This window comes from Notamacropus eugenii, chromosome 4 (assembly GCF_028372415.1).
Source record: "Notamacropus eugenii isolate mMacEug1 chromosome 4, mMacEug1.pri_v2, whole genome shotgun sequence".
NCBI classification, from domain to species: Eukaryota; Metazoa; Chordata; class Mammalia; order Diprotodontia; family Macropodidae; genus Notamacropus; species Notamacropus eugenii.
Window position 1 is genome coordinate 415,646,871 of NC_092875.1, and position 13,231 is coordinate 415,660,101.

Below are 13,231 nucleotides of genomic sequence, written 5' to 3' on the forward strand. Positions count from 1 at the left end.
ACAGAGTCTGAGGTAATATCCATAGTAAGAGAATGTGACATAGATAAAGATCCAACAGTGCAGACTGAGAAAGGTCATTTAGAAAGTTTTCAGGAGAACCAAGGGAGAAAAATGTCATGAAAATCCAGAGAGAAGACAGAATGATATTCAAGAAAGGTGGTCAAAGAATTTTGAATGCTACAGGGTGGGGAGGAGAAAAGATGAGAACTGATTAAATGACATTAAGTTAAGAGATCATTAATAATTTGGAAAGAGTGATTCAGTTGGATGATGAGGTCAAAAGTCAGATTACAAAGGGGTTAGAAGAAAGTGACAGGAAAGAAAGTGGAAGGGTGGAATGTAGAGAAATTTTTTTTAGAATGTTTATCTGAGAAAGGGAAGAGAGAGATAAGACTCATAGGAAGGGGGATAGTAGGATCTAATGAGGGTTTTTTAAGGATGAGATAGAACTAGGTATGTTTGTAGGCACCAGGGAAGGAACTAGTAGATAGGGAACAAACTAAAGATTAGCAGTGGGAGTGGGGCGGATGTTTATTGGAGGCAATCTGCCAAAGAAGAAAGGAAGGAATGGGAAGAGTGTGTGTTTGAGTTAACTTTCACAAGGAGAAGGGTAACCTCTTCATCAGAGACTGAAGTGAAGGACATAGTGGGGGGATAATGTTAGAAGGACATGACATGAGCAGAAAGGGAGAATTGCAGGATAGAGCATAAGGTAACTCCTCAACTGGGGGGCAGGAATTGGGTACCATAGAAGAATTGAACGTAGAAGGCTTGGAATATCCCTTATGATGTGTGGTATACAGGAATGATTAAGAGGAGTAGAAGGATTTATATTTAAATGATGAAATTCAATATATAAAGTAGCATAACACTCTTTAGCTCTACATTCCCATCGGGATTCATTGTCTATTTACTTCTCTTTATTTATACTTTGAAAATTTACTGTGACCTTGCAAATAAGGATTAACCATTTTCCCAATCCACATTTTTCCCCCACTGCCAGCGCCCTCTCATCCTGGGGCACACAGCTCCTACTGTGAGAGAAAGACGAAAATGACATTCTTTATTTTTTGACCCACCTTGCCCTCCAAAAAAAAAAAGGTTAACGGCACTACTTTTGGACAATCTAGACACTTAAAGCACTTTGCATTCTAAACACACTGGATATAACAGGGACCCCAATTGGTGGTTACATAAATATATGAAAATAAATCTTATACTTTTAAGCCTGAAAGTTGTTTTTTATGAGGTTTACTGTACATTTTTGGTTAATATTTCTTATGCACAACTGGCATTGAAATGGCAACAACCAAAACACCTCCAAACCATAATTCTCTTGACAGTATTGATTTTATGATGGAGAAAGTCAAATTCTATTTAAAGATCACATTTTGGTTTTCTTCTGCAGAGAGAATTCAACAATGATTGCAAGCTGAAGGAAAGGATAGAGGAAAATGGATACAACACCTATGCATCTTTTAACTGGCAGCACAATGGGAGACAGATGTATGTGGCATTGAATGGGAAGGGAGCTCCAAGGAGAGGACAGAAAACACGAAGGAAAAACACCTCTGCTCACTTTCTTCCCATGGTAGTACATTCGTAGATGAAGTATTTCTTGATGCAAGTGGAATCAAAAGCTCTCTTGTTGAGAATATCTGGTAATCCTCGAGAAGAGTAGTCTTGAAAAGCAAAGACCTTACAGACCTCTGCTTGTTTGAGAGAGAGGGAGTCTTTGAAGGTTTTGTACTCACTGCTGGCAAAGAAATCATTCGAATTAGTTCTGTGTCATATCTTATAATGAAGATATAGACTAGATCAAATGGGATGGATGCTCTTCCCAGAGTGAACAACATGTCTGTTTTTTGTTTTGTTTTGTTTTTTATTTCTGTGATAGAACTTGGAGGACGTGAGACAATCAGATGAATGATCTTTGGGGAAAGTTATTTATGGAATACTAACTCATATCAAAGACTTTCAATGCTCATTCAAGCCTGATGATCCAATGAGCAGTTAGACACGCAAGCATTTACTGGAAGCACTTGGGTCATAATGCACAACCAAAGGAGTTTTTGGTGTGGCAACATGGAAGAATGGATAGGATTAAGAAATATAAACACATTAGTGCAAAACTGTTCTAACAAAACGAATAGTATGGTATGCTTGTGCATTCTGCCTTCATCCTTTCTATTTCTTTCTAAGTTATTTATTTAATAGGATGTTAAATATCTTTTTGGGGTTTGAAATATTTTCCTCAGCAGCTGCCTTCTGGTTTGTCTTTTCTTTCAGCATATCACATTCATGTTCATGAAGTAATAGCTTTAATATTTGGCAAACATTTGGAAAATGGGAAATGAATGTGACTGTCAGACCAAGCTGGGGGAGCAGATTTTGTCTCTAACCTGCTTTCCTTTGGCTGACATTGCACTTACTTAATAAGCGCCAACGAACAATGAATCTGAGAAGGGCTGGGGTATGTGGTCAGTGTGAGGTATCTGCCAGTCCTTGAATACATTGACCCCAACATATCATATCCATGATGAAATGAGCACAAGTGGCCAAATTCTATTATTGGTAAGGCATTTCTGACTCCTATTGCATCAGCTTGGGGTCCTCATTCAAAGAAAAAAGTTAGATCTAATTATAAAAAAAGACCCACATAAAATTGCTTGGCCCACATACTTACTAGTGATTCATTGACACATATCACAGCAACAAACAATGAAAAGCCTGTCTGGATGTGTAAGAACCATTTGTGACTCTATCAGTATCAATCTCCCCTAAAGGAGCTTTTGAGGCATTTGTTATAAAGTACAACTCTTCCCATGAATTAGACTGAGTAAATCTATCCTGGTATATGTGTAATCATATACTAAAATCTGTTCAAGCTGTATGATCTAGTTTTTTTTTTTTTTTAATCTTCTTTTCTGTAAATTTAAAGAGCTCTGGAAAGCTCCTTAATATAACCATATGGAAATTCATTTTGTTAGAGCAGGTAAATAGAGAACAGTACATCAGAGTGTACCAGTCTTCACATTGTATTCCACTAAATAAATGCATAAGCCTTCTTTGCAGTGTCTGTAGTGAGAAAAAAAATGTAGTATAATATTATTTGTTCTAAATACTTTAAGTGATAACTGAGATTATATTGATGCTGCAGTTTTATCTCCATATTTCTTGTTGTGAAAAAGTCTGTTTATTTTTATTGTTTGGAAACTGTATTTTGGTACAAAGGAGAGACTCAGTAAATGTGGCTTTTTACTAAAGTTTAACCTCTAGAAAGGCTGGTGTTTTGTGATCTTCTTATAACTTATTCGAGTCAATGCTTAACCAGCACTTCCAACGTCAATCTGTTACTGAAATATTAGCTGTATAAAGAAGCTTTCCCATAAAGTACTGAGTGGTCAGACTTTTCTCCTTAAAGTAAAGCTGGATGTTTGAAAAAAAGAAATGCATTGGAGGCACACAGCATTTTGGCTTATAGACAAAGTTGCATTTCATGGTAATTAGGTTTCAACTTGCTTGTTGACAAATGAGATTTTTAAAAATACTTACTCCAACCTATGGTTGGATGTTAAAAGTTAACTTGGTAATAGAACTGAAAGCAAAAATGTAATTCACTTCTATCAGGGTCAGATATTCTTGGTTACATATTTTAAAATAATAATTGGGTATGGCAACTCAACATGGACCACCCACAACAACAATGCACCATTTGGTTAGACAAATACAGTATTGGATGACCACTCCAACAGCATCTAGGGCATAAACTGGGTTTTCATTTCACGTAATCGTTTAGATTACCAAAGAGCCTACACGTAAACATTCATAATTATAGGATTCAAAACACTAAAATAGCTTCTAGCAAAATGTATCAGTGCTTGCAGAGGCCAAGAATAGAAAATATCCAAATATCCTTCTTCCTTCTCCCTCTCCCCCTCCCCGCCCCCTCCAAGTGAACAGAGATAAAGACAGGAATTATTTCCTGAGAAGTAAGAAAAAAAATCTGATTTAAAAATGGTGACTCTGTGTCAGACAGTAACTTGGTCCCCACTGTGGCTGGACTGCTACTGAAGATAAGGAATGTTCAATCCTGAGCCCTTCAGGTTAACAACTTCCTGGAAGTTTGGGAAACTCTGTCCATGTGGAAAATGTGGACCCGGGATGTGACAGTGCTTCAACACAAGCACGTGTTTGTGTGAATGTTGGTAACTGAGGGGATGCCTCATAAAGACAAAAGAATTGCTCCTCCTTCCTACCTCCCCCCAAAGCTGAACCATGTACAGTATGTTACCTTTAAATAAAAACAATAAAATGCTGGGAATAGAAAATACAAAAATGCTTCTTGTTTGTTTTATTAGCCTAAAATTATACAGAGTAATAAAGAAAAAAAAGTCTGATGGCCATGTGCACTTCAGGATGTGGTTAAGGGCTGCATAGCCTCAAACAACGAAAACAACAACAAATCCCTCGAACGTTTGTAAGGTTTCTTTAATGTTTTGCATGTGTGAGTCAGCTATCCTTCCTCTAATAACAACCAAATGCTTCAGATTCTTCTGTTAAGTATCCAGGTCCACCTAGTTTATATAACGGATAAAAAGGAATGAACTGAAAACAAGCTTGCTTTATGAAAGCGGGAAAGGCTTTAGGAAGTGAGTTTAGAAGGCTGTGTCTAAAAGGGGCCCCCAACAATGGGCTGAGGCATTGTGTGGGAGAACCTCCATGACTCGGCACAGCACATGCTCAGCCTAGATGGTGGACACTGGCGCAGGGCCCATGGGCCCATGAGATAAGGGAAGTTGTTACATTCTAGTTAAAGAAGATGGTCATTATTCCCCACTAATTTGGACTCTGTTAAATCCAAGTTGATGAAAGTTCAGAAAACTTACATTGGAACTTTGCAGAAAGAGATGAAGAAGGAATATGGAAGTCATATCTGCTCTGGGACTTTCATAATCCCCTTTACTTATCAAAAATCGCAACTAAAAATCACTCAGTAAAGCAGTTGTTTTGTTTGTTTGTTTTTTTCCAGATAACTAATCCCGTTCAGGGTTCTGCTGTTTATTTTATTATTCATTAGTATGGGGGTTTCTTCTTTAGGATGTAGGTCACCAAGTCAGCTTACAATCTTAAAGGGTTGCCTGGGGACATTACATAGTTAAGTGACTTACCCATGGCCACTTGGTGAGTCCCAGAAAGGATCTGAACCCAAGACTACCAGATTGCAGGCTGACCCTCCATCCATTATGCCATCCCATATTTCAGTTACCTGTCTACCTAGTTCCAGTTGCTTTGTTCTGTTATATACCTAGAACTGGTGTAGGTTCTAAGTGATAAAACTGTACTACATTGAAGAATATGTATTCTTTAAAGTATATGCATATATGTATGTATATTTTTTTCAGACTGATAGTTTCCAATTAGCCCACTCTAGAAAAGATTTCCTGTAACTACAGAAAGGAGCTTGTGAATACTTGCCCCCAAAGCTCGGTACTTGAAAACAGTTAAGCATAGTATATTCAGTATTAACTGCTTCTAGTTAATAATGTTGTCATTTAGATAGCACTATAGGGGTTACAAAGCATCTTATCATGTCCTATATGATTTTCATCTTTGTAACCATCCTGTGAAGTACGTACTTTTGGGATTAGCTTTCTCATGTTAGAGAGGAGGAAAGAGTCTCCTGGAGGTTAAATGACTAATCTGTGGTTGTACAACTAGTAAGTGTCAGAGGTGAGACTGACCCACTTCTCACTTGACTCCAAATCTTGCATTCTTCCTACTATAATAAACAGGTGAGATGAAATGAGTGCTTAAGTTATCTAATGATGTGGTCTTCTTAGCTATAAAAAACTTCCTAATTATATATTTTTTTCTATCTTGTGAATATGTCATCATGGACTTTTTGTGTTCTTAAATGTGCTGCTAAAGAAACCATGCTCAAGAATGTCTGAAACATATGGGGTACAAATTATTTCATCATTTCTAAGGAGAGAAGGTCCTGGAAACTAGTGATGGTTAAATCCCACCAATAAGGAGTAGCCTGTAAGAAAATGACCTGACTTAATGATTAGTACTATTACATGGATATATGCATGACATAAGAGAATAAAAAAGAAATGCTTCCTTTAAAACTCTCTGCAGATCTCAGGTTATGAGATAAATTGAATGCCTGAGTATTGACACCTTTTAGAGACACTGCCCTTGGGTTTTAATAGGAACGTTTTGTGATAAATAGGGTAGTTAAAGCATATGTTTTATCACTCACTGGTTACTAGTAAGAGAGAAACATCCTATTATTTTTGTCATGTAAGGGCAGCATTTGCCCATATGATGGCAAATGCCAAGACACATGCAGGCATATGAAGCAGATTACGATAGCCAAGATATGACCAAAAACCATAAAGAGCTTACATTCACATTAAAGTCCAGACTCTCACATCCTCTGGAGATGAGCGCTGCAAATGAAGAAGCAAAACATTCCATGTTCCTCATTAGGATCATAAATTGAACATATGCATTTTTACAACATAACCAGTGACCCCAGCTGTGGAGCAGCCAGTTACATTATGGCCTTAAGCCTCCTACAGTGTGGTTTTAATTACCTTTTACACATCTTAAATGCCTAAATCATCTTATGATTTTCTAAATTATTTAGTTATCATTCTGTGGTCAATTTAAGCTGCTGACAATGCAGATGCTGAGAGAGGTCTTGCAAGGGGGCTTAAATTAGAACCAGTTTTTCTGTAAGGTCCTGAAATTGGGTAAATGCTGCCATTTCTGGTTTCAAGACCCTAGTCCTCGTGCAACTTCTTGTGAGGAATGTTTTATTAAATATTTATTGCAGTCAAAACACCAGAGCACTCAGTAGGTAATTCCTGTTCCCTTGAAACAATTAGAATTGTGCTCGAACCAGTATCTACAGAGGTGGTCAAACAGTACTCTGTGGGTCTGAAAATCTCTAGACCAGAGGGATCAATATGGAAGCACTGAGATGGTTTTAAATGTTTGATCAGGGTGCCACTCTACCCCAGCCCATTTCCCTTTTCTAGTGCACAAGGTCTTGTGTACCTGTACCGCAAAAAAATAGTCAATGACTAAAGAGCAGCCACTTCAACATGTTATGATGGGAAGCTTCCTAACAAATAGCAACAGAAAATTACAATATGAAGATAGACCTTGGCCTTTAAAATTAATATTGTAAACTTAAATCAGATGTTCTTAACCGTTTTTTGTATATCCTGGAACCCTTAGGCAGTCTGACCAAGCCTGTGGACTCCTTTATCAGAAGAATGTTGTTAAATGCATAAAAGAAATTACAAATGAAACTGAAATACAGTCGGCAAAATGTGTTTTTTTTTAAAAATTAAGGTAATAGAACACAAATTAGGAATGATGGATTGAATGAGACAAAGATTTCAATATGCAAAGAACAAGAATGAGAACTGTATAAGAAACTGAACTTCTATTACGTACGGTCACACATAAAGAACAGATATAATATATACATTAAAATTAACAAGGCAGTAATGACCTTTTAAATTTTTCTTTTTAAAAAAGCATGTAGTTAAATATAAAAATTTAAATCTACAAAGAGAATTATATATTAAATCACACTTATTAAGTTTCACATTATAGTAACAAAAGGCCTGAATTATCTATGTCCCTTCCTGAAATTCCTTCTATTCCCTTCTATGTGTTTTAAAATGTTGAATTGATTCTTTTTTTCACTCTCATTACCTATCAACTCCACCACCTCCAAAGCCCTCCTTTGTAACAAATTAAGTATATAACCAAGGAAAATAAAATGTCTACACCTCATTCTGTGCCTGTCTTCCACCCAACATCACTCTGACAAAAAGTCTTGTTCCTCTTCTGATGCAGGTGACATTATTAATATGCCATTGTATAAGACACTTTACACACCAGGAAACAGGAATGTGGGCCTTGTTTAAATGAGAATCTGTTTTATACCATCTCCCCTCACCCCCATGCTGATATGAGTCAATCCAAGACTTACTACAAGGATTTGCAGTTCTGTTCAGTGTGATTTCTCCTTCTTTCAATGCAAATACATTGTTAATGATGTGTTGTACTGTTCAATTGAAATATTCATCAGCTATTAGCCTAGACCTAGGTTAATAGATTATCCCTATCACAGCATGGAAACCTTTCTAACTTGGTGGGCGCAGCCACAATCCGTGTTGCACTGGCACAAACTCAGAGAATCCAGATTTCACTCTATGCCACAGTGAGGTATCAGAGTAGGAATTTTGCACATATGAACCTGAGTTGGCCCTATTAAAAATTTCCTTTACAAGATGAGGTAAAACTGTTTCACAGTGTGAGCAGAGTTTGTGGAATCTAGAAATTATTGCTGACATATCTGGGATTATTAATGATAATTCCAGGAAGCCCCCTAGCTTCTGGAGAGCATGTGAAATGAGAGATCCCTTTGCCTTCTGGGGACCAGATGAAGTTAAGAAGAAATCCACTTTCTGAGGAACTCTTAAATGCCAATAAGGCTGAAACCATGGGGCAAAAAAGTGAATTGTTCATATCTTGTCCCAGATAAGTACACACCTGGATCTCTAAGTATTTTTTTTTCCTTCTTGGAATGTGAAGAAAGCTTCCCTTAACCTTTACCTTTACCCATTCAGGACTAAAATTCCTCCTTCTCTTTGGTCTGTCTTATGCCTCTGTTCATTCTGCTGCTCCACTGATCTCCTTTTACCTTCCCCTCTCTAACTGAGCTAGTGGGAAGATGTACATTTATCTTACTTTCAAAAAGAATTGTTGGTATTTTAAATCCTAATGATTTATTTAATTTATAAAGGTAAATCTCCTGTAGCCTTTTAATTCTCAAGTTGTTATATTTCTTTATAGAGAGGGAGAATATGCTTAATGTGTATATGCATATATGTACATATAGTATATATAATATGAATATTTCAGTCAGTTAAATTGGTTATTTCAAGATGGACTTCATTTCCCTAAAATATAGAGAGCATTGTTATGCATCTGTCTATTGTTCAATAAATATTTGTTGACTGCTGTATTGATTGTACATGTTCTCTTAAGTGACTGTGTTACAAAAAGAAAGCCCAATTTTATTCATGTAGTGACTGGGGAAGTGCGGGACAAGCAGTCCTGCCTTATACTCTCCAGAGCCTTCCTATCTATCCATTGGCTCCTCTCTTTCAGCCTCCAAATATGAAAAAAAATGTCTCTTGGCTTTGCCATTGGTCTGCCATTTCTAAGCAGCCACATCCTCCCAATTCTTTCATTGTATTTCTAGTTTAGTGGCAAATGGATTTAATGAAATACAGCTAACAGTACCAGCTGAAAGACTTTTAATTATATCCTTATTCTCTTACACCTAATGTGACTTCTATGCCTTTTGAAAGCTTCTTCACACAAAATCTGAAAGCAGAATTGTAGACTATTTCCTACTACATAGCTAATTCTAAGGGAAATTGGGATGCAGTCTTCAAATAATAGTCAGTTGTTCATTTTTATAAATGGGCATTAGATGATGGAAAGATGACCTGCCAAGTTGTGTTCTGATTGGTCCTCTGATTTTGTTTTTCCCACTCCCTAGAGAGCCTGGGATTATTGATTTATTCACGCTTGGTTTAGATACATTTCAAATGCTTCACAGTTTTTGCTTTGTGCTGAGTGTTTGTCCCCCCCCTTACTTGCTCAAAGTGTAGGCAACAATGAAAATCCTACAATTTCTCATTGGTTTGTACTTCAGAATATGATTACAAAGACCCTTGACACACTGAATATGAAGGATGTGAGGAGAGATGGATTATACAGGTTTCCTAGTGTTTGGTAATGGCAAGTTCTATTTTTCATTTCATCAAAATGCATAGCAGTTAGTTATAGATGACTCTTTAGTAGCTCTGCCTTCTCCATTCAACATTAAGAAAGATGGGCTCTTCTGGCATTTCAGGAATACTGACCTTTGGAAAAATGCCAGAAGGACCTATGACCCGAAGGACCTTCTTTATCTAGTAAAGAAAAGTAGAAAATCTGTCTCTCTTACTAACTCTTCTCTCTTTAATTGGGAAAGAACTCACCCTGGAGCTGAAGGGAACACCCACAATTGAAAAACTGTAAATCTCAGGAAAGGAAAAATGTATAGGATAATAACATGCCCTTTGAAAGGCAATCTGGAATGAATCATGTTTAAGTCCAGATAAGAGGAGCAGCTGGAGGATGGCATGAGGGAATGCCATACAATTCAAAAATTGGAAAACCTCAACCTGAAGACCTCTAAGGTGATAGGGACAACATACACCCCAAGCACCTAATGCGGTGCATTAATGATAGATGATGGTCATGTAGGATGTAAACATTTATATTGAAATTTTTTGGTTTTGCATTAAATTTATTTCTAAAAAGAACCTTTTCCTACCTCTATCAAGATAATCATGTCCTATTAAAAAAGAAAAATTTTTAAATGAAAGGAAAAAAAGGCAAAGGTAGTCCAATTAAACCGACCAGCACACTTATCAAGTGAATCTATCAATATGGAATATTATGGACTCATAACCCCGACCACTGCAGTACATTAAGTTTTGCATAGCACCTTGTACTCTGTCCATTATTTTGTTTAATTTTGACAAGACCCTTGGGAGGTAAGTACCATAAGTATTATTAATCCCTTTTATAGATTAGAAAACTGAGATTGAGATGAGTAACTTTGTCATGATCACAAAACTAATAAGTGCCAAAAGAGGAATTTTGCAATTCTAACATTCTGTTCCCTATACTAGGCTGTCTTCATTTAGTAGAAAACACAGGAAAATATTTGTTGAATTTAACTCAAAATGTGAATTCAGAAATAAAAGATTCATAAAAAGTAAAATAACACATTAAAAAAATGACTATCCCTGCCCTCAAGGGGTTTATAATTCCATACTTAAAGATATTACACATTCAAAAGATGACACAAGTATACAAAGGGCTGTTTAGTTTAGGAACACTTTTCACTTTAAATGACAGATCTATATATAGCATGAGTATAGTTCACCTGAGTCTTTCAGTCTATTTACTAATCAATAGTTTATATTCAAGTAGAGGGAAATTACAGTCTAGCAGCATCAAAAAGTAATGTTTTAGAGGCAGAAGGCAGTGGGTCAAGGGTCTGGTGAAGTACTATAGTAGTTCACACTGACTCCAGGCTTTTTAAAAACTTTGGAGGATTGTTATACTAAATCCATCCCTGATAACTTGGTTTCAGTCCCAAAGTGCTTGTTTAATAACAACGAATATCATTTGCCTTTAATCTGTCTCTCCTCAAAGGGGGCACAAAGGCCACCAAATACAACCCATACTTACATAAGAATTTACTCTATAGCCTCCTTACACAGTGGTCACAGCGATTTCACTTGAACACTTTCCCTAGTGAAAGGGAACCCATGATTTCCTGAGGCAATAAGTTGACAGAAGAGCTCTAAAATTCAGAATTCCTGACATAAGCCTAAATGGGCCTCTGAATCTTCCATCCACTGCTCCCGGTGCTCATGTCTGTGGTCAGGAAGAACACATCCAATCTCTATTGCACATGACAGCCCTTTAAATGCTTGAACATTGCTATCAGGATCCTCCTAATCCTTTTCTTCTCCAGACTAAACATTCCCAATTCCTTCCAAAGGCCCCTCTTATGGGATGGTTTTAAGGCTTCTCACCATTCTTGTCATCTGGTTGGGCATACTCTCCAGATGACCAAACCCTTCCTGAAATGCAGAAAGTGGAAGTGAACACAACATTACAGATATCGTCTGACAGAGGAAGCTCAGAGCATGTGCTAGACATGTGGCCTCCCTTGCACTGGCCTAAATTGCATTAGCTTTTTAGTTTGCTGTATGGGCTTTTAATACCTATTGAATTTACAAACCACTTATAACCCCAGATCTTTTCTCTTTTTTTTAGAGAAATTGTCAGTTAGTTACTGTCTCGCATCTTATAATTGTGGCATTTGTTTTTCACCTTGGTGTGAGACTTTATATTTTCCTCTACTAACAATACTTTCTTAGACTCAGTCCCTTGTTCTCCCTGTTGAGAACTCTTTGAATTCAAACTCTGCCCCATGTCCAATAAGTTGGCCATCCTAACTTGACTGTTCTTTTCCATGACCTATCAGATCACTATGAAATAGGAATTAGAAAGCATTCTACTTGGCCCCAGAGGATAAAACTAGGATCATTAGGTGGCAATTGTAGGGAGTAGATTTTTTTAAACAAAATACAAAGAAAAAGTCCCTAATAATTAGAGTTGTCCAAAAAGAAAGTGAACTTCAGAAGGTAGCAAATTCCTGTCACTAGAGGTATTTAAATAGAAACTAGACAAGTATTTGTCAGAAATATTAAAGGGTTTTTGTTAAAATCCACATTTTTGAACTAGATAGCCTAGGAAGCCCCTTATAACTTGTAATATTATTTTGCTTATTTTTCCAGCCTATTTCATGACTTTTAAAGTTGGACTCTGGTCCTGGGGTAGAGAGGGCACTCTCCCTAGCTTCTGACACTGGGGAGCCAGGACCTGGCTGCTGGCCTTCTGTGTCAAGGCTGTAGGGCCTTGCCATTAATCTGTGCTGGGACTGGAGGCCTTCCCCTGGCTTGCCCAAGTACTGCCTACAGTGGACTGTGCTCCCCTTTTACCTAAGTGAGATTTTACCAATCTTCTAGGTTTTCTTTGGCTGGAAATTTACTCCATTTTCTTTTTTGTTAAGTCTGCTGTTCTAGAATTCATTTTGAGTTATAAATAGTTATGTACTTAAATATAGTTATTATATTAACTTATAGTTGTTTGGAGGTGAATTTGAGAGAGTTCAGGTGAATTTCTGCTTTATTCTGCCATCTTCTCTCTGCTCCCTCCCCAGTTATAGGTAAATCAATATTATTTGCTGGACTGAATTACAGAATGAGAGGGTGCATAAAAGACAAGACATGAGAAAGAAAAAGATAGATGAAAATGTGTGGCATATGTTAATTAAGTCAAAGGCTAACAATGGAAGGAAAACATCTCCTCTTGTCTCTCACTAGGAAGAAACCCTACAGGAGACAGCATGAAGCAACAGAGAAGGGGATTGAAATGGGGAAAAGAAAGGGAGAAATCTTGTTTCAATGAAGGGAGGGAGTAACACATTCGCCTAGGGGAAAGAAGATATTCTATAAAGGGAGTGGCCTCCAGAACAGTGAGACAATATAGACCCAGAGAG

The 13,231-nt window shown here is 37.2% G+C and overlaps 1 protein-coding gene across 2 annotated transcripts in view; it reads left to right on the top strand.

Annotated features, from left to right (window-relative positions):
* Positions 1–4,339, top strand: part of FGF10 (fibroblast growth factor 10) — a 109,803-nt gene extending 105,464 nt beyond the window's left edge. The window contains exon 4 of one of the 2 annotated variants that reach the window (XM_072605679.1): positions 1,409–3,282. In XM_072605679.1, the coding sequence (XP_072461780.1) occupies positions 1,409–1,606 (198 nt within the window). In that variant the 3' untranslated portion in view covers positions 1,607–3,282. Of the gene's footprint in view, positions 1–1,408 lie in introns of both variants that reach the window. The other variant, XM_072605680.1, reaches the window with a different exon arrangement.
* The last annotated feature ends 8,892 nt before the right edge of the window (positions 4,340–13,231 follow it).